General features: G+C 37.5%; 1 protein-coding gene across 1 annotated transcript in view; it reads left to right on the top strand.

Annotated features, from left to right (window-relative positions):
• LOC108971769 (protein patched) overlaps positions 1-23,923 on the top strand; it is a 28,499-nt gene extending 4,576 nt beyond the window's left edge. Inside the window, exons 2-6 of the mRNA XM_018938041.1 lie at positions 19,243-19,796; positions 19,893-21,828; positions 21,901-22,108; positions 22,224-22,495; positions 22,569-23,923. Coding sequence (XP_018793586.1) covers positions 19,243-19,796; positions 19,893-21,828; positions 21,901-22,108; positions 22,224-22,495; positions 22,569-23,561 — 3,963 coding nt within the window. The 3' untranslated portion in view covers positions 23,562-23,923. The remainder of the gene's footprint in view (positions 1-19,242; positions 19,797-19,892; positions 21,829-21,900; positions 22,109-22,223; positions 22,496-22,568) is intronic.
• Positions 23,924-24,590: the final 667 nt, after the last annotated feature.

The raw sequence follows: 24,590 nt of genomic DNA, 5'->3' as shown, positions 1-24,590 counted from the left end.
AGTCAGTCAGTCAGCCATCCAGTTAGTCAGTATTGGCAACCAAACAAATCTTTAGCCGTCTACAGTCACACACACAAAAAGAAAAATTTTTTTACATTTGCATGTTCGTTTTTAAGCAACTGTGTGGCAGCCCCATGCGCCCGGCACAACATGGGTGGCCAGTGTCATGTCGCCAGCGCCGRCTGCTGCCCGCTAGCTGCACACTCACTCACTTACTGACTGGTCGCTGGGGCAWTGCTTCCGTAGGCAGTGTAAGCCAGCGGTGGGATTGTCAGTCGGTCGTTGCGGTTTTTGCCGCCTTTACGGATACTCTAAATTTATTTGCGTGCACGTGTGTGTGTGTGTGTGTGTGTGTATGTGCTTTAACATCGTTCAGTAGGCGCTATACAAATAAATATGTTCATACAGTTGTTCGCATATGTTACGGCAACAACAAAAACTAAACAACATCACAACAACAACTATGTAGAGTTTGCATGTATTTTGGGCAACATTATTCGTGCGAKTTAAACGACTCACCAACAACAAAAACAACAAATGCACTTAAATTTTACGTTTGCTGCCACTCCAACTGATCGTCAGCGTCATTGTCGTTGTCAGACGATGATCAACCCAACTGCAATAACAACGAATTTAGCTGTTAGCATGCTTGTGGCCCACACATACCACAAAGGCGTATATCGATATTTGCGCCGATTGTTTGCGCTGTTGTTGCTGTTTCTTTTTGGGAGGGAAATTATACGCTCGCATGCAAAGCAAGCCACACGAGCGCATCATCACACACACACTTATGCCTGTCCATTCTGTTTGTGTATGTAATTATGTCTGAATGCTCATTGAAGATAAACTGAATGGAGCCACCATGAGTGACGGACAACAACAGACTGACTGCAATCACTGCTTGTGGCCCCATGCTCTTGTCAATTGAACGCAGAAAAAAATGCTTATAAAAAAAAAAAAAAATAAAATGAAATAAAAAAAATGTGTCAAATAACAACATACGTATACGTAAGTAAGCACGTTAATGGCTGAGAATGCGAATTTTTTGGTTATTGTCTTGACTTTTGTCGGTCAGTTTGTATGGCAGCTATACACTATAGTGGTCCAATCTAAACAATATATTCGGAAGTTGTAGCGTTATTTTGAACAATACGCTACGCAAAATTTTGTGAAAATATCAGCTCAAATAAAAAAGTTTTTTATACCGAGACTTCCTTTTTATCGATCAGTTTGTATGGCAGCTATATGTTTTAATCTTCCGATTTATAAAATAATATACATATATTATAGCAATAACTTAAGTAAAATTGCATGCAAAATTTTGTGAARATAGCTTCTCAAATAAAAAAGTTTTTCATACAAAAACTTAATTTTTATCTTTCACTTTGTATGGCAGCTACAAGCTATAGTTATCCGATCTGWCCAGTTTTTTCCAAAAATTATAGCACTATTTAAGGACATARTTTGTGCCAAATTCCGTGAAGATATCTCATCAAATAWAMAAGTTTTCCAYACAWAAACTTAATTTYTATCTTTCACTTTGTATGGCAGCTACAAGCTATAGTTATCCGATCTGAMCAGTTTTTTCAAAAATTRTAGCAYTATTTAARGCAATAATTTGTGYCAAATTCCGTGAAGATATCTCATCAAATATAAAAGTTTTCCACACAAAAACTTAATTTTTGTCGTTCACTTTGTATAAGAGCTCTATACTGTAGTGGTCCAATACCGCAGATTCCTACAAATGCGCAGTTTCTAGGGTAGTCATAGAGAGGCGCAAAATTTCAGATCAATAACTCAAAAACTGATCGTGTCTTCGCTAGTTATATGTGTAARCGCCTATAAGTATGCTTGCTCATGTTGTTTTCTGCTTGTTTAKTACAAAACCAAATAAATATCATGCATATATATATAACATACAAATGTGTATACCAGCATCCTGTAGAGAAGACAACGCAATCTGTTTGATAAATGACGTACTAACTCAGCTGTCAGCGGTTTAGATTGCTACCGCCCGCTAAAGTTGCACACACGCCAAGGCAGAAATGTAGCAATTGTTCGTAGCTGTGTGTATGTGTGTATACATTTATGAATATATATGTGTAGTTATAAAAAAATTTTTCATATTTTCAACATGTAAATTGAAAGTTGTATATGTCCGTACCTTGTTTGACTATAGCGAATGTATAAACAAATGTGGATGTATGTATGTAGATGTGTACGTAAATGTATTTAATATAATTAAGTAAAAGCTGCCTGAATTGTGTGGCAACAAGTTGTTGCTTATTATATCCTCGGAAAATTTAAATTTCTAAAAAAAAATTATGCTTCTGTATTTACTACTATGAATCAATTTTCACGAAGAATGGAATTGTTAGATTTGAAAACAAGAAAAAAGGTTCGCCACTCCAAAGCTCCAGCATTTTTAAAGCATTAAAATGTATATAAGAATTTTTTTACCTGATTTTGACGATCAGTTTGTATGGCAGCTATGTGCTATGCGCTCCGATTTGAACAATACGTTCGGAGATTATAGCCCTGGTTTAGCGAATAATTCATACCAAATTTCGTTTAGTTATTTTGTCACATAAAAAGTTTTCCATACAAGGAGTTTATTATTATATTGGTCCACTTTCGTGCTTTTGACAAATGAGCAGCTTTTTGAAAGAAAAAAGACGGTTGTCTAACCTTAAATATACTGCAAGTGAACACAAAACTTTTGTTAAATAAAAATTGCGTGAATGAGTAATACTTGTAGATAGAAAATTGAGGATTTGCACTGCGGCCTATGACCTATTGTGTCCTTTCCTATATCACATATGGTCACAAAGATCCAACACTCTGAAAAATTCCAGGAGTTTGCTGTATCTGACTAAGGTGATATGATCCCTGTCCTCGTAGATGGAGCCTAAGATCTTGAGCTTGCTTCTACAAATTGCTGGTCATTCTAGAATCAGGTGTTCTGGACTTTCCTGTTTCTTGTTGCAAGCCCGACAGTTTGCGTAAGAGACTATGCAGTTGTTGGACAAGTGCTTCCTGATCMTATAGTCCGCAGTATAGAGCGCGACAWGGAGGCGGAATTTGTCTAGAGGGAGATTGGTCATATCTCTAAACCTTGCAAGGGAGGGTACCCTAAGCTGAAGCTGTGATTCGAATYCCGTCCTATACCAATCCACTATCAGCGAAACTTTTATCCAAAAGCGGTTTTGCTGAAGAACTACCAAGCTCCGGCATGGAATGGAAATTTGTATGTATCTGTGTCATCTGTTAGACATAAGTACCGTTGTTTGAAGAGTTTATTTGCATTCATAAAAACATATTAGATGCAAGGGCAAAGGTGGATGGGCATTACCAAGTCTTGGCTTGCATTTGAAGAAAACCGCATGAAAATAATATAAAATCGTCTGGCGATCATTAATCCAAAGGATATCTTCAAAATTATGCTAGATATATTTCATGCCGGCACAACAACAACAAGGGATCCGAAGAACCTCTTATGTTGGGTAGTCGAYAAAGTCTTTTCGTATTTTATCAATAGATGCCGTTGCAGTCGTGYKTGTATWACTTCAGTGTTAACAATCATAAATATACGAGGCAAAATGAACTTTAAGCGTCATATTATTACATATATTATTATTGAGCTTATTAAGTTCAATTCAACGGAATTTCAGTCTTCTCAGAGCTCAACCTGCTAAAGGCTTCACAATTTTCTGCTGAAAACTATTTAACGAAARTAATTCGTAGACGATAATTTATAGCCAAACATAAATTGTTAGTTTCTTCAAATAAATACAACAACAATTACAGTCATTAAAGCAAACATAATGAAGCAAGAAATATTGACACAAACAAGCGCACACAACATGCATGCAACGTAGGAGTCTGTGAAAGCGGTTATAMCTATGAGAATGTTGAGACATTRTAYATATGTATGYATGTATACGTGTGTGCGTGTGGCCATTATAAGGCGCTTGATTTGGCTCATCAACATCTGTTAGACTAACAGCAATTTAAGCCGCATTTGCAACAAAACTACACATATKTGTATATACATATGTATATGTATAGTAGTATGTGCAGCAGTTRGCTCAATAGCTCAGCTATGTGTGTGTKTGTCTATATTTGCGCGCCGTCTTGTCGTAGCACTAATCCCGACATTTTTATCGCCGCACGATTGAGCCATCAAATGCGCGCGCCAGGCAGCCACAACAACGACCTTTGTGGCGTGGCGGTGCGGCGAGTCAACTGGAGCGCTGGCCACGGCAACTTAACTGCTTGTTGCTGTTGTTACGGTTGTTCTTTGATTGCTTGCATGCATTTGGCGCTCGCTCTAATGACGATGGCGAAGTCGTAGTCAAGAGCGTGTAGAAGGCAAACGCCGCTACAATAACAACTACAATAAGCGCGGCTGATATAAGCGCGCACACCACCTACTCGCATTTCCGGTTTTGTGTGTTTGTATATAAATTTTTTTTTTTTCGTTTTGAGTGAATTTCGACTTGCGTTTCAGGTTCACAGATTTTTTCTTCATACCTTTTGTGGTTGCGTGTGTGTGTTAGCGTCCGTCAATTCAGGGGACAAGTCAATTTTCAGTCAAAATACAGGCAACAACATTGCAAATAACAACAGCAACAACAACAAGCACTTTAATAACAATGACAGCAGGCGAATGAGCGTATTTCCAGTTTCCGAAAAATCAAAACGGCGCAACAAATGACTACCTTGAGCAGCTAGAGGGGACAACGTCAACTTATAACCAAGAACAAAAACACAAGCAGATGAGAACGCAAAGCAAAAACAAAATCAAAACCAAAAAAAAAAAACAAAGAAAAAATGAAAATCGAAAACAAAAACAAAACACAGCAGCGAACAACTAACGAACGGCCGTAGGAATTATGAAGATATTAACTTGGCCACACACATACCATCAATGCCCAGAATCGACAACTGTGCCTTGCCGCCACGAAAGGCATTACGAAATGCCAACAGCGCAGCAGCAACAACCACACAATTACAACAACAATAACACAAACGCACACAAATTACAGCAAGCCTAAAGTGAAAGATGGAAATATAGACATTTAGATGGACGGACGGCCGACGACGACCGTTCGCCCCAGCGGCAGTCACTTATTTGTGCGGTTGTCTGTTGTGCCGCCTGTGCCTGTGCCTGTGCGGCGGCCACCGTCTGTGCTGTGCTGTGCCGTGGCGTGCCGGTAAAAGGCGAACACACACAATTTGTGCCACACAAAAACAAAAATGCTCGCACAGTTACGGCACAAAGCATAAAACGAGAAAAACAAAACACATTGTCCAACTAACGAGTAGTGAACGAGCGAAAGATCAAGCGAGCTCCCAAATACAAGTACACACACACACACACTCATGTGCATATGTATGTATGTATATTGCAGGCGGGGAATTACGACCAGGCGAGTGGAGCGCGCAGTCACTGGAAAAACAATAACAAGACAAAACTTTAACCGCGACACAAATCCTTATACCACATACGGGTGACAAAAGTTTCGCGGTCTGAAGAAGATTTGCCGAAAATTTCACAGAATCGTTTAATACATTTTTTGATTACTCGTCAATCGTTAAAAGAACTCGCTACTTCTCATCAGTGCTGTCATAAACGTAGATGACTTTTAACTGTCGATCTCTGTAGATCCATATATGCCACAAATTTCTAAGATGCTGTATCTAATACTTTCCTGCTATTTAGGTACGTAGAGAAATATCGTACATTTTGCACGGAAATAAAATAAGGAACCGCTCCGAATATACCGGTCACAAAATCTTCAAATTTAATGCTTTACTAAAGAGAGTTCCCTCCAAGAAAGCAAAGGAAGTTTTTTTTTTTTATGGTACGTGAGTTCCGTCAAAGAAGGTAAAAGAAGCCTTTGGTTAAGAAGTCGTATTGAATCGATTTCGTGTTATTTCAAATGTGATTGTTTTAAATTAAAGCGACCTCTTCCTCATGTTATATTTTTCCGTTCGAACTGCCCTCCTCACAGTTTTGGTATCTACTTTAATACTAGTGGATCATAAGATTATGATATGGATTATCTTGAGGACAGAAATCCAATTGAAGATCATTCATTGATCTCTAAAAGTGTCGTTTTAGCATGCTTTCAAGTCTCGATTGACAATGAAAATGGTATATCAAGTATAAATTTTCAGTTCGAACTCTTCTTCGACTTTTATACAACAGTTGAAGAGTATTCAAACCTTTTGGGTCGACTTTCTGAAACTATTGGATCTAATGATTGTGATATGAAGTGTCTTGAAGACAAGAACTTAAGTGAAGACTATCATTGATCTCTAAAGCTGTCCTCTGAGCATATTTCCAAGTCTCGATTGACAACGAAAATATAATAGTATATCAGAAATTAGTTTTCTGGTCGAACTCTCCGCCGACTATTGAAACTGTTGAATCTTAAGATCAGTTTTTTCGGTACAATAACTCAGTCTTTGGTACTATTGAATCTTAAGATCAGTTTTTTCGAGACAGTAACTCAGTCTTTCAACTTATTTAATTTATGTAGGAGCGCTTTATTATAACTCTAGAGAAAGTCCTCTCGGAAAACTTTCTTAAATAGTATTTTATGCATTAATTTTCTAGTTGAAGGCATCTTCGGAATTTATTTAATGTATGAAGAGTACACAGTTTTAAAATCGACTGTGACACTGAGGGAACTTAAGAGCACTACGGCTGGGCAGAAACTCAAAAGCAGATCTTGAACTCCTAAGAGACGAATATTCGTATAAGATTTTTCAAACATTAATCGAACTCCCCTACGACTTCTATACAACAGATCGAGAGTCCTTACACTTTTAAGACCAACTCTGTATCTATTAAATCTTATGATGAGTCCTTTAGTTGTTATGATCAGTCCTTTCGGTACAGTAACCTGATCTGTTACTGAACTATAAGAAAYRTYTCTTCCGSATAAYTCTAMAGCTCTTTTACCAACGTAAAAGGTATATCAACGCAACTAACTAAAATGCCGGAACAAKATATTCAAAACAACAATCATGGTTTCTTAAAAAACTGCCGTTTCGACGCCTAGGCCGAGCGCACTGAGGAGCAAGCTCCATATGCGCGCGACTCTTACTTCGTACACACACACATTCACACATACATATGTATAAAATATTATAAGAAAGTACGAAAGTAGTTAGACACGACGGTGTGTGGCAGCCTATAGCTAGGTAGGTAGGTAGGAAGGTCGGTAGATAGGTAGCTAGCCAGGTATGATGCCACACTCAGCGTGCCACCAAATGTTAAACGGCATTGTGTGCTGCTTCGCTTACCTTCTTCGGTGAAGGCAGCCAAGTGCATGTGCCGCAACACTATCTACCTACAACACGGTAAAAGTAAAAATCGAAATAACAGCAGCAACAACAATAACAACATCATATCAGGGCACAACCCGAAAGCAATAAGAAGAATGCCTACAACAACAATARGTACAACAACGGTAATAGTAAATGCCGCGTTCCGGGGCACCAATGTCGATCGGATCGACAGCAACGCGGGCAATGGCAACAACAACGGCAACAGCAACGACAACGGCACCAACGATACGATACGAAAGCAACGGCAAGGCAGGCATTAATATAAATAATAACAACAACCACAGCGCAAACGTTGGGGGCAATAAAGACGTGAACAACCGCACAGCGCAATAATAAAGACATTAAACTGTTAAAAAGCAACAGGAGAGTTGATGTTGGCGGCGACCGCCAAGCAGCAAACGCATACCACTGACATACACACATACATATGTATACTTACATATATGCAACTACAAGCACAATCTGGCAAAGTCAGCAGAAAAGGGAGTCAAGGGAGTCATGTTGTGACGTTGCCATATGAAAAAAAAAAACGAAAAATAAGAAAATTCGAATAAAGCAGATAGTTTTGTATTTGTTGTTGTTCTTGTTGTCGATGACGCTAAAAGTCGGCAGAAAAAAGCATGTTTGTAGATTGCAGCAGCTGCGGTCGCGACCGCACGCGAAAGATGTCGTATCTTAATAGCTGTATGTGGGCGCGTTTTAGGARAAGGTGAACGAAAGCAAGCAAAGACTGTTTGTTACTGAGAAGTCAGCAGAATATTCTAGCATATTAGAGGAAATATTTGTAACGTTGTAATTTCTTTACTTTTTTTTTTGCACGAAAAGTGCGCCTCGCTGTACACTGTTTGTTTTATAGCCATTGCGCGTGCAGTATGGCAACGTATGTACTGTGTGCGCTAAGTGGCAACACTGCTGAGAATAATTTGTTTGGCTGCAAAGGCGTAAACAGTGAATTACCGAAATTTTTGTTGAAGGAAGAAAATTTTTTAAACCTGTTGAGAATTACAGAATTTTTTTTATTAACGGAAAAAGCAAGAAAAACCGTTAACTTCTGGCAGCGCCTAGTTATAATACWCTCAAAGTTCCATTTCTTATAGCATAAAAGCATATAAAAACATTTTTATATAGAATTTGATTAGTCAGTTTGTACGACAGCTTTATGCTTTATTAGTCCGATTTGAACAATTTGTTCGTAGATTGTAGCGCTATCTTTGATAACAATGTATGCCGACTTTCGTTAGGATAACTTGTCAAATGAAAAAGTTCTTCATACAAGCACTTGYTGCCSGTCGGTCAGTTTGTATGGCAGCTATATCCTGTAGTGGTCCGATATGAATAATTTGTGCGTAGATTGTACTTGTAGCGCTTCCTTGGACAACAATGCATGTCGTGACGATATCTTGTCAAACATAAAAGCTTTCCATACAAAAACTCGGTTTTGATCGGTCAGTTTGGATGGCTACTTTACCCTATATTGATTCGATATATCTGAAATAGATATCACTGGATCACAACAATCACACTAGTTGTAAGTTCTTAAAATCAGTTATAAGCTTTCAACCATTTGATCACACTGAGAGACTCGCCGATAATGGCTTCTTATGGGCCTAGGTAGATAATAATTCAGTGATTAGTTTCGAGAGGTTCTGTGCTTCTCAGCTCTTAACAATGAAAAAGTTGCTCCACATTGCGGAGAACACTTCATAAAAGGCCTCACAATTATTGACAAAGCCGTTTTGAGGACGCTCATACCTCTTCATCCTTCTGCAAATCCCACCCAACTTCCGAGAATGCCCTTCCGACTCTAACYTATACTCACGTAGCAAAAACTGTGTTTTGGTAATCTACCCTAGACAGAGGTAACTAATCACATTTATCTTTAAAAATACTAAAATACACACGCAGTACATTGTATATGCATTTTTATTGACCACAAAACCGATCGACGACGGTCCGTACGAATTTGAGCTTCTTAGAAAACACACCGGGCGTTCGTTGCTGCTGTACAGCATACTGAGCAATAAATTCATATAATACCTGCAGRACGCTATTATAGCTGTTGTAAAGATGAAAAAGCAAAAGCAAATGAAGATCAAGCGCGCCTTTGCAGGAAATCCGCTAATTTACGAGTATAACTGCGTTTCGGTTTCGCCGCGTGTGAGCGAAAAATTCAGCTTTTATGAAAAAAATTTAGCTTTTATATGGACCGCAGCTACCACAATCTATAAAAGGCGCAAGCTTAGTTGGTGATCAGTACATATGTACGTAAAAAACAGTGGGCATTTACTCTCATGATTTGTTGATATAATCAGGAATATATATACCATTTGAACAAATTTGAACCGGACTGACAAAAAAAAAAAAGAAATACTATTATAACAAAGGGTATGTGGTATATTCTAATGACTTGTTGATATAATCATGAATAAAGATACATATATGACTTGTTGATATAATCATGAATAAAGATACATATATGACATATCATCTGATCAAAATTGAACCGGACTGACAAAAAATATATTTTAATACAAATATTTATTACCAGTTCTCATTAAAATTGATTAGTTGGATATATACATCGTTATGAAAATATCTTTCTTTACCACATCCTGACATTTTGTTAGTTTTTGAAACGTTACTGATATGAACTCTTAATCAATATTTAAATGGTGCTCTTAAATGTGCTCTTACGCGTGATCGTACGATTTCAATTTGTCGCTCACTTTCATTTTGTGAGGTTTTTGAGAGCGCGCACATACACATACATGTATTTTGATATTTTACATGCACACAACAAATGCTACAACAATCGAGCATATCATCAGCAGCTGTTTCCCGAATACCATACATACATACATACATGTACATATGTATGTACATATTTTGAGAYACTGAAAATTCTTATATGTCAAGCTGGGTGGTCTCATGCTTGTCGTCGTTGTCGTCTGGCAGGCCTGACTGCTTTAAATTGCTTGCTTGCATTGGCATGACAACAACAATAACTCATTCGAAATGCCTATTAAGAATCCATGGCGACACACATGCTCAAGTCACACACACGTACGCATAAAAACACACAGAAATACAAAAAGTAAATGTATCAAGTACTCCTACACAAAGTACACGGCATGTTTTGTACTGAATTTCACTATAATCACCACATTTGGTGMATAAATGTGTGCCTATACACATGCACTTGTATGTATGTATGTATGTTTGTATTTGTTTGTTCTGTCAACAGGCAAATAAAGCTAAATATGCGTGTCATTCAATGGCCAAAGTAATGAAATTAAGACAAACAAAAAATCAATATATGTGACTAACTTGTATAGTTATCCATATCACAATGAAATTTATCGATAACATAATAAATCAATAAACTGCATGGTCAACGATAACAAAATATAAAAGTTATCGATATCATAAAGTTGCATAGTTACCGATAATACAATATAAACGTTATCGATAACAAATCAAAAAGTTATTGATAATACAATCGGTAAACCAAATACAAAATTTTTTTGAAGATATTTATAAAATTTTTCAATAAAAATTATCGACAATAAAATCGATAAACGTGAAGAAAAATTTAGTTTGTATTTTTTACTAGAAATAACCATATGCGATAYGTCACAACATCAACAAGTGATATAATTGAACTCATAGTTATCGATAACAAAATCTATCGATAAGATAACAAAATAATAATTTGCATGGTTATCGCTAACACTATGTAAAAGTTATCAACAACATAACAAAACGATAATTTGCATTGTTATCTATCACCACAACAACAACAATTATTTTTGTTGATACATATCTACATATAAAAACATAACACAAAATTTATCGATAATAAAACCAAAAAGCTTACTTTGCATATTTTTATAAAACTAAAAAAACAATAACAACAAGTTATATAAATGAACTCAATACAAAAGTTTATAACGATTATAACGATCAATAAGTTTTGTAAACAACTAATACCGCATACAACTTAGGAGCTATAAAAGTATGCCAACGGGCTCACTTGGCACTGCTCGCCACCAATATAATTAGCAAATTCTGAGAAATTATTAAATGCTGAGCAAATTCCAAAATTCCAATTTCCTTCCGAATATGCCAATTTTGTTATGTTTATAAGCTCTAGCTAACCAAAATTGTACGTTCGATTCCTTATTAGACACACATTAATATCTGTTTAGGTAGGACTGATATTTSAATTGTATCAACTCTGATGAAGTGTACCAAATTTGTTGTGAAGTCATTAAAATAAAATGATTCCTTTTTTGGCTTTTATTACATTTAAATTCAGGAATGCTTTGTTGATCGAATTTGACGTTTTTGTTTCAACTAAAAATCAAGCAGACCGGATGTAAAAATTTTGCTTACTTTATAACGTTTGGCTTACTTTTATTGGTTCTAAGTTGTAAGCAGTGTTATTTGTCTACAGTAGGCCAAACCGTGTAAAATGGTGAAATGAGAAAACCTCTTATCTTTGTGAGTGGAGTTACCGAYATACAATTTTTATTGAGTTCAATTATATAACTTGTCCTTGTTGTAACCTGTCGCAAACAGTAATTTTTTGTAAAAATATTCAAAGYAAATTTTTCTTCAGGTTATCGATTTGTTATCGATAAATTTTATGTTATGTTAATATGAATAGAATAAAAAATAATTGTGGTTTTTGTATTTTTCGATTGTGTCATCGATAACTTTTTATGTTATCGTTAAATTTTATATTGTGTTATCGATAAGTTTGAAAATAATGCTATATTAAAATCTAGCTTTTGCATAGAAAACGCCTTTACTTCACAAAAGCAGCGCTATAATCCTTTTTATTTTATTTCAATTTGCGTCAATTAATGGCGAAATAACACACGCCGATTTTCAAAGATACATACATAAATATTTTGCGAGACTTGCATAATGAAGAGTTGACCGCACAAACATGCATATAAGCACACATTTGCATATAAGTAAATATACAGTTTTTTGTCAACGCGCTAACTGCTTTCCAACCATTCTATTTATATKTACATACATACATACGTACTTATATACAAATGTATTGGTATGTATGCAGGCGCCCCACCTTTACTAAGGTAGCACAATAACGATAAATGCAGGCGTACGTGCACAAATAGCCTGTAGCAACAGCCAACAGCCTTCCCAAATTACCACAAAAATTCATATATTAGACATTAATAAAAAAAAATCCCAAAAAATATTCATTCAATAAAACATGCACGAGCGCGTTAACGCTGGGCAGTAGCAAACGCCGTCACAAACGGACACACAAAAAATGCCGGTAAGCTATAAAAATAAAATTCGGAATYGCCCCTATCCGACCACTATAGCATATACATATGCAGCTGTCATACAAAATAATTGATACAAATCGAGTCTTTGTATGGAGATTTTTTTTACTTGACTATTTATCTTAACGAAATTTACTAACAATTCTATTTTAAAGGAGCGCTGCAATTGCCGAATATGTGGTTCAGATCGAACTACTATATCATATAGCTGTCATACAAACTGATCGATAAAAATCAAGTCTTTGTATGGAGAATTTTTAATTTAACGAGTTATCTTCAGAAAATTAGGTGCAATTTCTTGTTCAAGGCAGTGCTCCAATCTCCAGCCATATGGTTCAGATCGGCCTACTATAGCATATAGCTGTCATACAAACTGATTGCTGAAAATTAGAAATCAACAGGTATTAAAGTATTAAGCCGCCGAAATTAACGTTTTTTCTTGTTGATACTTATTTTTATATTTTTTCTTCGTTGCTGCTTCATTAGCGTGCGAGTTGTTATTATTGTTGTTGCTGTTACTATTTCTATTGCTCAATCGCAACTAACAAGAATTCAAAATTTACGCTTAATTGAGTTGTTCGCGAAGCCGATATTTATTGCTTGTGTATAAACACAAACCTGCGCACACACATGTATGTATGTATATGCGTGTGTATGTATAGCCATAGCGACAAAACGTGTGCTGGGACACGAGTTGAAATGTAGCCAATACAATTGTACATGAACTCATGTGAAAATAATCGTTTATCATTTTATAGCGTACGCTGTGTGGGGCATTAAGCTCAGCTACACGCTTATAATTATGCAGCACATACATACATACATATGTATGTACATAAGTAAATTATTACAAGGCGCTAGGCGGTGGAGCTTAGAAGCGCTGCTAGTGGGCTTCATTGATACGTCAAAAGTTGAGAAATATCTTGTGTTATTGTTTTTGTTGTTACGTAAGTTGGCTTATATATGTTGGTCTTGTTTTTGTTTAGAAATATATTGTTTTTGTTGTTGTTGTTATGTGGCAAGTTGCTTTTTTTGTTGTTGTTGTGTCTAAAATTAATATTGTTGTTACCAACACTTACATATATGTTTCTTAGATTAATGTTGTTGTTATTGTATGTAACATTAATGTTGTTGTATCTAAAATGAATGTTGTTGTTAGCTTTATCATTAATATTGCGCTTAACATCAATGTTCTTGTATCTTACATTTATATTGTKGTAGCAAACTTTAATTTTGTTGTTGTACCTAACATAAATGTTGTTTTGTTGTTGTTGCTTCTAACGTAAATGTTGTTGTTGTATCTAAGTATTATCCCTGGCATGAATACTGTATTTTACAGCAATGTTGTTGTTGTTGTTGGTGTACCTAACAKAAATKTTGYWGTTGTTGTTGTTGTTGCATCTAACATAAACGCTGTTATTGTTGTATCTAACATGAATGTTGTTGTGGTATCTAACATAAATTTTGTTGTTGTTTTTTGAACTGCTTTTGTTGTTGTTGTTGTGTTTAACATTCATGTGTTTCTTGTGTCTGTAATTAAAGTTGTTGTAGCGAGTTGCCGACTGCCTGTGCGGTCCAGCTATTCAAACTGACAGCCGACAAGTGCGCGCACATCGATTAAACCGCTATAAAAACACATAAATATGTATGTACGCTGAGTTGTATGAGATGTGCGTGTGTGTGCTTTWGCCTTTCTAGCGCTTAATTATTTCTAATTATATTTTTTTCTCTTTTATCTACAATTTTTATGCTTTTACTACAGTCCATTAGTTAGGCCACCAAAACAGTACACATTTCCGTGCATACAAATTTACATACATACAAACATCCATACACATACAATATGTACGTACAAATATAGGTTTAATTATTTGAACATATGTATGTATGTAAGTAGTACACGCTAGCCGAGCAAGCAACGCCGGATATCATCATCAGCATTGCCGCTACTGGGTGGTCCACTCGCTACGCATACACACAAACGCATACGTAGTATGTATGCACGTGTMTGCGCGCTTTCTTTGCTTTATTGCTTCAGATAATGTTTTTGTTGTTCTCTGTTTTTGTTKTTGTTGTTGTTGTTTTTGTATTGTATTATTAGACGCGTTGTAGTGTTATTGCTTTTGGTAGTTCATATATTATTATTATTATTTCGAGTTTTTGTCTTTTACTGCAGTATTGTTATTGTTGTTTTTATTTTTGCTTATGCTTGRCTTTGATTCAATACTATTCATTCAACAGTTAACGAAATAGAAAATGAAAATKACTCGCTTGCTGTACTAAAAGCGAGTAATGCATATTATAAGCATGTGAGAGGTGAGGAGAGAGGTGGAAGCTGATTAGAGATGAGGAAAGATCAGTGATTTTATTACCCAGTACATRTGGGAATGCTGCACATCTGACCGGGCATAAAAGTAGCCACACATACATATGTACTTWTGTCTACACATATATAATATAAGTAAATGTRGATACATATGTACAYACATACATATACAAATTTAAAATTTAAAATTTGTAGGGCAATCACGTTCCTCTCACAAAAATGGATTTTCCATTAGCCTGTGTGGCATTCGTAATGGTTTTTAAATTGGCTGATCTTCGTTCTAATGACAAGTGCTTAATTTTTTCTCTCGTTTTTTGTTGTTGTGTTTTTTTCTTATTTTTTTTAGTAGCATCTTTGATTATCTGTTTTTATAGTTTCATGTTCTAAACATGAGCTTTAAAATGACTAAATTGAGTCGAGTCATGGGAAAATAAAACGTGGGGAAGCAGTAAACTAAAAGGTGCCTCATTAGTATCTGAAGCACGTGCATTCCACTATAGATGTGATATTTRCATAGATATATCTGTACATATGTACAAGTATGTGCATACATTTACATAACCTCTTAGATTGATTGAGCTATCTGTCAATCTTCGACTCACTCGTGAGCTTTTGAAAACTTATTTAAATTATTTTTCACTTAGGAGCATTGGAGATTTCAATAAAACTTTTAGGTTTTGCCACACATATTGCAAGCTATTAGAACAGAGATCCAAAACTCTAGCTGAAGCATTGCTATATTAAAATTTCGATCATCAATACCTTATTTGTATCCGTAAACAGCTTACGGCCCCGCGAGCTTCATTTTATATATTTTTCTTGGCTGGCTACCAATTAGCTTGAGGTAGGAAGGAGTTGGTGACTAAATCTGATCTCCTTCACATATCTACTTTATACGTCTTTCGTGGCTGACTAGCAGTTAGCCTAAGTAAGTATAGCGTTAGAAAATAAGACTGAAGTCCTTCACATGTCTACTTGGCTTTATAGCATTACCGATTTCGTCTACCATATTATCAAGGAATGGCTACTCCAATGTCTGCAGCCTGATGAAGTTCTGGATGTCTAAATTTCCTAAGGTCAAATATTATCTAAAACAGATCTTTTTTGGAACCAGACCATATATAAGATATAACTTGAAGTCGACCAATTTGATAGTAGTAATCTGAGAACAAAATCTTAAATATTTATCTCTTCAAACCCTCTCTCTAACACACCCATGTAACTTCGAATAATCAGAGAATTATCTATATCAAAGGTCTTCTGAGGGAAAACAGTTTCTGTAAAACAGAAAAAAAAAAAAAATAGAGCACTTGCAGTTCCAGCAATCAATCAGCATCTGAAAGAGCATTCCGGCATATCAATGCGACATACCTTTGGTTCGGCCAATCTTTTGCTTGGGGAAGTCATTAACCTCAATTCATCGCTTGGCTGTTTTTAACAGTAACAGAACGTACTAGTTCTAAGATTTAACTCAAGGKAGACCGAAATTAAATAAAATTTTTTAATTAATACCTTTCATTGCGGATGTWTTTTACATGGGGGGTCGCTAGCCCAGTCTTACTTGAGCCCGCCTTAAAAGGGATGTTTTTTGGCTACACAGAGGATACTTGGTCTAAGACCGTTAGTCGCGAACTCAGAGAACTTTCCTTACTTGCGTGAACTTCTACAMAAGGCTCCATTCATTAATGCACCTATATAGAGCTGTGATCCAGCTATTACTATGACGACGAAAATCTAATTACAKCGACGTTCCTTGCAGTTTTGGAAGCCTGTTAATTTTAGTTCTGTTTCCTCAGAAGTAAATTATCTATTAACTTGGGTCTGAGAAAATCTAACCCCAAAATTGTGCTCTCAATGCTTTCAATCTAGTGATCAATCTTCATTCTAAATCACGTGTGATTTTAAATACTAGCATGCCTTCAGAAACAAAAAAATAGAGTAAATGAGTAAAATAGATCGAAACTCAAAAGAAAAAACAATTAATTTCGCACAAAAAAATTAGAAAAAAAAAAAAAATATTAAGATGATGTAAGAGATCACCAAAAGTATGATGTATTACCGATTTCTGCTAATACATTTCTATATAAATAAGAAAGAAATGAAGACAATAAGGACTGTCTCTGCCAAAAAAAAAAAGCAGATATTTCCAATTATGCGCATTGTATTTGCTTTGAAAATAAGACGTCTAAGGTGTATGACCGATCGACCACCTAACGATCGTGTGTGTCATAGTGCGCACGAATAAAACCAAAAAATTCCTCGTATTAGGGATATAAGCACAAAGCAGCAGAGCAACAGGCTCACAGCCTACATGGCAGACATTTCTGGGTAATTGATTTGTGCGCAGAACGTGCATTGTCCTGCGTAGATATCACTATTTATATGTACGAGTGTGTGTGTTGCAGTGTTGTGCGCATGCGTTTGATGAAAGATTCGGGCGATGACACACCAATCGCACCCCCGACAGTTGCGTGCAATGCATGACAACAACAATACAACAAATATGAAAAGATRAAAGGTGTCTACTAGTTGCTATGTGCATTTGCAACGAAACGACAAACACAATTAACTCGGACAAGAGCGACGAAGCAACGACAACTTAATTCCACTGAGTACCGCCTAATCTGCGGAACGAAAGGACGATGTMCGCGCGGTGAGTTTGTGMGTGKTGTATGCTTATGTGCGCTCAATACCGAGAAATTGACGGTAAACAGAAATTGACAGGCGAAGAACAAAAGCAATTAAAACAACAACAACAATTAAAYGTTAGAAAATGCATAGAAATACACCGAAAGGGAGTAGAATTCAACGAATAGGCAGAACGCTATGGCACCAGCGTCGCTGTAGTTGCTAGAGACTTCAAAGAAATGACGTCTAAGTGGAAAATAGGCATATTAGGCATTCTTTGTAGGCGCATCCGCATGCATGTTTCGATGTTGTTTTCTAAGCGAAATGTGCCGCCAGCGGGAGCGAGTGAAATACATACATATTTCGAATTCGGAAAATTGCAACGAAATTAAGACCCCGTATGCGCGCACAGCACGTCTTCAATGTTCGTCCGTTGCAATGCAGGCGCTGTGAGGTGAGGTGTTGCGTGTGCTGCAAAGCGTAGTAAAAGATGAGAAAATTAAGTAAACGTTTTGCAGGCAAGCAGGTAATGAAATGCTGCCGAAACACCATACAAAATAGAGAAGTAATTGAAATGTATCTTATATTCTTGAGTCTGGCGTAACATGTGCTGAATAACAATTTTTTTTCATTTTGGGTTTTGATTCTAATTTTTTGTTTTTTTTTTGGTAGAAAACCTCTGCAAGGTGAGGCGGTGCCTGCAAACACCTGCGCTCTTGTACGTTTTTATAAAGAAATATGCTCTCATTTACGGTACTCCATAATTTTGAGCGATTTCAAGCGAGTTTAAGTTATTGAGTGCGAGTTCTATGTCGGTTAACCAAGACCGATTTATCACAATAGAACTAGAAAAAAAGCATTACAACAGAGTATATAAGTTCACATAATGTTTGAACATCCAAAAGAAAGCGTCGGAGGCAAAAATTATCAGCTGAGTTGATTTAGTCATAGCTCTCTGCCTGTCTGTATATATGTATATGATGAGTTTTTGAGTTTTTGAGATATCGATGATTTATGAAATCCTCWCCACGTTCTTATACCAGCAAGAAGCTGCTCATTTGTCGAAACCGCCGATATCGGACTACTCTGGCATATAGCTGYCATTTACACTGACCGGGTTTAGGCCATAAGTAGGGATTTAACATGCCTCCCCACCATATAGTGATTGGCATTCTATGTAAGCGGTTTCTGCACTAAAACGCTCCCGTCTTTTGGCATGAATTTTCCTTGCTTCGGGACTACTTTCGCATTACTTCAGAGCAAGGYCGAGATGGACCCTATACAGGTAAATTTTTACACTCGCTGGGTGCAGGGATGCCTACGATGGTTGTAGCCAGCATCAAAGTATTTGGCTCACCTTCTATTGACTTTAATTCTTCGGAGCCGGAGAGTCTGCCATGTCCATGTTCCTTTTTTAGGCCTCAAGATGTAACGAACCTTCGACCAGTAAACAAATCCACCAAACTTATGAAAGTATTGATAATTATATTGCACACGAAATTCCACCGGTTGTGACTTACGCTTTACTTATTATATTATATTTTTAAGTCAGCTCTTGCTGTTGGAATCACACTAATTCTTTAATTTTTCTTATATTTACAGGGCAAAGCGCGAGGGAACCGCACCGCTATCTACCTACGTTCAGTATTTCAATCCCATCTCGAATCACTTGGTAGTTCGGTACAAAAGCATGCGGGTAAAATGCTTTTCGTGGCCATACTAGTGTTAAGTACATTTTGTGTGGGATTGAAGAGCGCACAAATACATTCGAAAGTACATCAATTGTGGATACAAGAAGGTGGCCGTTTAGAATCCGAACTCGCCTATACGCAAAAAACGATCGGTGAAGATGAGTTCTCAACGCAYCAGCTAATCATACAGACGGCGCAAGATGCGAATGCGTCGGTGCTGCATCCGCAAGCATTGTTGGCGCATCTGGAAGTGTTRAAGAAGGCGACGGCGGTGAAGGTGCATATGTACGATACGGAATGGGGTTTACGTGATATGTGCAATTCGCCGACAACGCCAAGCTTTGAGGGCCACTACTACATCGAACAGATATTTAAGCATTTAATACCGTGTTCGATAATAACACCGCTGGATTGCTTCTGGGAGGGTAGTCAACTATTGGGACCGGAATTTCCAGTGCAAATACCGTAAGTAGCGAAGTTAACATGTCAAACTATAAGTTAGAAACTTCAAACCTCGGTTATAGTACTAATTACTACGTTATTTTTCGATATCATCCATAGTGGCATTGACAAGCGCATCATGTGGAGCACGATGAATCCGTCGAATCTCGTGCAGACAATGAAACAACAAATGAGTGATCAGAAAATACCATTCGACTTTGATATGGTGGAGCAGTATATGAAGCGTGCCGGCATTACGACTGGTTATACGGAGAAACCGTGTCTGGATCCCAAGAGTGCTGAATGTCCGGAAACGGCACCGAATAAGGATAGTCAGCAACCACCCGATGTCGGTGCTATACTCACCGGTGGCTGTTACGGCTACGCCACCAAGTATATGCATTGGCCGGAAGAGCTCATTGTCGGTGGTGTACAACGCAATCGTTCCAGTCATTTGCGCAAGGCGAAAGGTCTACAAACGGTGGTGCAACTGATGACCGAGAAAGAAATGTTTGATTTGTGGAATGAAAATTATAAAGTGCATCATATCGGTTGGACACAGGAGAAAGCAGCGGAAGTGCTGAATGCGTGGCAACGTAATTTTTCCAAAGAGGTTGAGACGCTATTGAAAAGCAATCGACGTATATCGAATAAGTATGATATTTATGTGTTTTCATCGGCCACATTGGATGATATACTGGCCAAGTATTCCAATCCCAGTCCGATTAGTATTGTAATTGGCGTAATTGCGACGGTAATCTATGCTTTTTGTACGCTTATACGTTGGAAGGATCCGGTTAAGGGACAGAGTAGTGTTGGTGTAGCGGGCGTGCTGCTGATCGGTTTCTCGACCGCTGCTGGTTTGGGTCTTTGCGCGCTACTTGGTATCGTTTTCAACGCGGCGAGTACGCAAGTTGTACCCTTTCTTGCGCTCGGCTTTGGTGTTGATCACATTTTTATGCTCACCGCCGCTTAYGCGGAGAGTAAYCGTAAAGAGCAGACGAAATACATATTGAAGAAAGTCGGACCGAGCATACTCTTCAGCGCTAGCGTGACATCGGGYTCATTCTTTGCAGCCGCTTTTATACCAGTGCCCGCCTTGAAAGTGTTCTGYCTACAAGCTGCTATTGTTATGTGCTTCAATTTAGCTGCTGCGTTACTCGTTTTCCCCGCCATGATTTCTTTGGACTTGCGTCGACGTACTGCCGGCCGTGCGGATATCTTTTGCTGTTGYTTTCCTGTGTGGAAGGAGAAACCGGTAGCGACAGCTATGTGCAACACGCGTTACAACAACACTAGTCGTCGTAATGCTTATGCTGTGAAGAATTGCAACAATCGTACCACTGCCATGTCGGCACAACAGCCACAACTCAAGCACCAAGAGGAAGCACTACTTTCCTGCGCCGAGAAACGCATGCCATCCTTTTCGYTGTCGAATTTTGCTTTCAAATACTATACGCCATTCTTGTTGCAAAGCTGGGTGAAGTTTTTAACAATCAGCACATTCGTCGGTACGCTAGTCTTCAGTTTATATGCCTCGACGCGTCTACAAGATGGACTCGATCTGATCGATCTAGTGCCAAAGGACACAAAYGAGTTTAAATTTCTTAATGCACAAGCATCGATGTTCGGCTTCTATAGCATGTATGCGGTGACGCAAGGAAATTTTGAATATCCCACCAATCAACGTTTGCTGCATGAGTACCATGAGGCTTTCGTGCGTGTACCACATGTTATTAAGAATGATAATGGCGGTTTGCCCGACTTTTGGCTTTCACTATTCCGCGATTGGTTAATCAACTTGCAACGCATATTTGACCGTGAGTTTAGTGAGGGACGTCTAACGCCCGAAGGTTGGTTGCCCAATGCTACAAGCGATGCTATATTGGCGTACAAATTACTCGTGCAAACCGGTTATGTTGATAATCCTGTAGACAAAAGTGGCGTCACACAAAATCGTTTAGTCGACATTGAGGGCATAATCAATCCAAAAGCGTTTTACAACTATCTGTCAGCTTGGGCCACTAATGATGTATTCGCCTACGGTGCGTCACAGGTACGTGCAAGCAAAAACGGTTATACATATAGCGGTAAAATAGCTATAATGTTACTGTTTTCCATATTTTAGGGTAAATTGCATCCAGAGCCACGTCACTTTTACCATACTGCCGGTGAATACGATCTTAAAATACCGAAGAGTCTGCCATTGGTGTATGCGCAGATGCCTTTCTATTTGCATGGACTGAACTGCACATCGGAAATTAAGACACTTATTGGACATATACGTGATTTGAGCGTGAAATTTGAGGCGCGCGGTCTACCAAATTATCCATCAGGTAAGCAGGCGGTGTAAATGTTGCATGAATACCTTTATGCTATAAGATATGTTGATAAAATTTGTTGTGGCAGCATTCATATAATATTTTTTCTTTTTATTTCTTCAATTTACAGGCATACCATTCATATTTTGGGAACAGTACATGACGCTACGCTGGTCACTTGCACTAATACTATGCATTTCRCTTGTCGCTGCTTTCATATTGATCTCAATATTGCTGCTTTCTGTTTGGGCTGCCGTTTTGGTCGTCTTCAGCGTCGTCGCATCGTTGATACAAATATTTGGCGCCATGACAATACTCGGCATAAAACTCTCAGCCATCCCTGCAGTGATACTGATATTAAGTGTCGGCATGATTGTCTGCCTTACAGTGCATATTTCACTGGTAAGTTTACAGCAACACTTTAAATTTTTATTGAACTGGTAGTTAACATTTCATTTCTTTAACAATACAATAGGGTTTCATCACTTCCGTGGGTAATCGCGAGCGTCGCATACATCTCTCCATGCAAATGTCACTCGGTCCACTTATACACGGCGTACTCACTTCCGCTGTAGCCGTATTTATGCTCTCTACCTCGCCCTTCGAATTCGTTATACGTCATTTCTTTTGGTTACTGCTTGTTGTGCTCTGCGTCGGCGCTTGCAATGGACTCGTACTCTTTCCTATTATCTTAAGCATGTGCGGTCCTGAGGCTGAACTGGTGCCACTCGAACATCCAGATCGCATTTCAACACCATCCCCTGTAATGTCGCGTTGCAAACGTGCCAACAAAACGGTGGTGGTGCATGGTGGTCGCTCGTCACGTACCTGCAGCAAGAATATGCATCATCACAAGGATATCAACATTAATGATCCCTCATTGACGACCATTACCGAAGAGCCACCCTCATGGAAATCCTCCTCATCATCCATACAAATGAATAACGAATGGAATGGCGCCAATATGAATATGAATAATGCGCATTATGCTACAAATGGCGCGCCACAACAAATGAATAATTACAACATGAATAATTACTATATGCATCGGCAGCAACCGAATTACATGCAGCAGCATCATCACTTTCAGACGACACCATCAGCACCACAGGCACAGCAGCAGTGCACGCAACAAAACATTTATGGTGCGCCCACATTTCTCAAACCAACACATCCAGCACAGCAACAACAACAGCAACATGCGCATCATCAAACGCAGCAGCAGCAGCAGCAGCAGCAGCCAACCCCACCACCAACAACGTCAACACAACACAGCACGCATACGCTTGGTGGGCCACACGAAACGAGTAACTTTCCCGAGTTGCAGAGTATCGTGGTGCAACCGGAAGTCACTGTGGAAACGCACCACTCGGACACGAACACAACAAAAGTAACCGCGACGGCGAACATCAAGGTGGAATTGGTGACGCCAGGTCGCGCCGTGCGTAGCTACAACTTCAGCAGCTAGCGCTCGCGTTTAGCTGAATGTGCGCAATAGGCGCTTTAGTGTAAYGGGTGCATGTATTTATTTCCTTAGTTAAGTAGTAGTTGTAAAATGAAAGCGCTGCTACATTTTGTCCTTACACACAAATAATATCGCTCGAAGTAGTGCATTTAAATAGCATTGGTGGTATAGTGCACAAAAATCACTAAAATTCATTTTCAAAATAAATGCAGGCAAGCAAGGAAATGTCAAATGTCGCACTTTGAAGTATTTGTGTGGTGCTGCCAGCCAACAGCTGAGTTATGTGTACATAAATGTTAAAASAAACATTGTGAATGCTTTGTTTGGCTTGTAGCAATGTTTGTTTTGCAGTGTAAATAATTCCAAAATGGGTTTTTTACTAAAATAAAACTGCATTCAAGTAAAATATTTGTGGATTTAAAAAAAAATTGTGGATTAGTGTAAAAAATATTTTTTTTTTTAATTTAAATTTAACAAAAATAATATTTTCTTTTGAATTTTTTTATTTTCTTTGTCAATAGTTTGTTTGGTTTGTTACAATAATAGTTCCCATTTCCATTTAGTTCCGTTTCGCTTTATTTTATTTTATGTTTTTTTAAACTGCACCATACTAAAATATTTTGAGATTGTGCATTGTTGTAGAAAAATATTTTTAATGAAAAAAATGTAGTTTTTGTTAATTTTATTCTTTGTTTTTTTATTTTTTTTTGTTTTGGATACCCAGCCAATATTTGGTTTGGCTTGTAACCAAAAATAATTTATATTTGGGTTTGTTAAAATTTCTTTAATAAAAAAACTTTTTTGTAGTGGAAAAAAATGTAAAATTTGCATTAGTGTCAAGGAAATATTTTTTATTACATTTTCTTTAATCAATTACATTTTTATGAATTTATAAAATTTGTATTAGTTTCAGAAATTTTTTTTTTTGTTAAATTTTGCATATTTTTGTAGTTTTATTTTTTTCCAATTTGGCATACTTTTTCGATTTTTTATATAATGTATTTTTAATTTTGCATATTGTTTTTAAAATTT

The sequence above is a fragment of the Bactrocera latifrons genome, unplaced genomic scaffold (assembly GCF_001853355.1).
Source record: "Bactrocera latifrons isolate USDA-ARS-PBARC rearing strain unplaced genomic scaffold, ASM185335v1 scaffold_359, whole genome shotgun sequence".
Classification (NCBI taxonomy): Eukaryota; Metazoa; Arthropoda; class Insecta; order Diptera; family Tephritidae; genus Bactrocera; species Bactrocera latifrons.
Note: the sequence above shows the minus strand (reverse complement) of the source record. Positions and strands in the feature narration are given on the sequence as shown.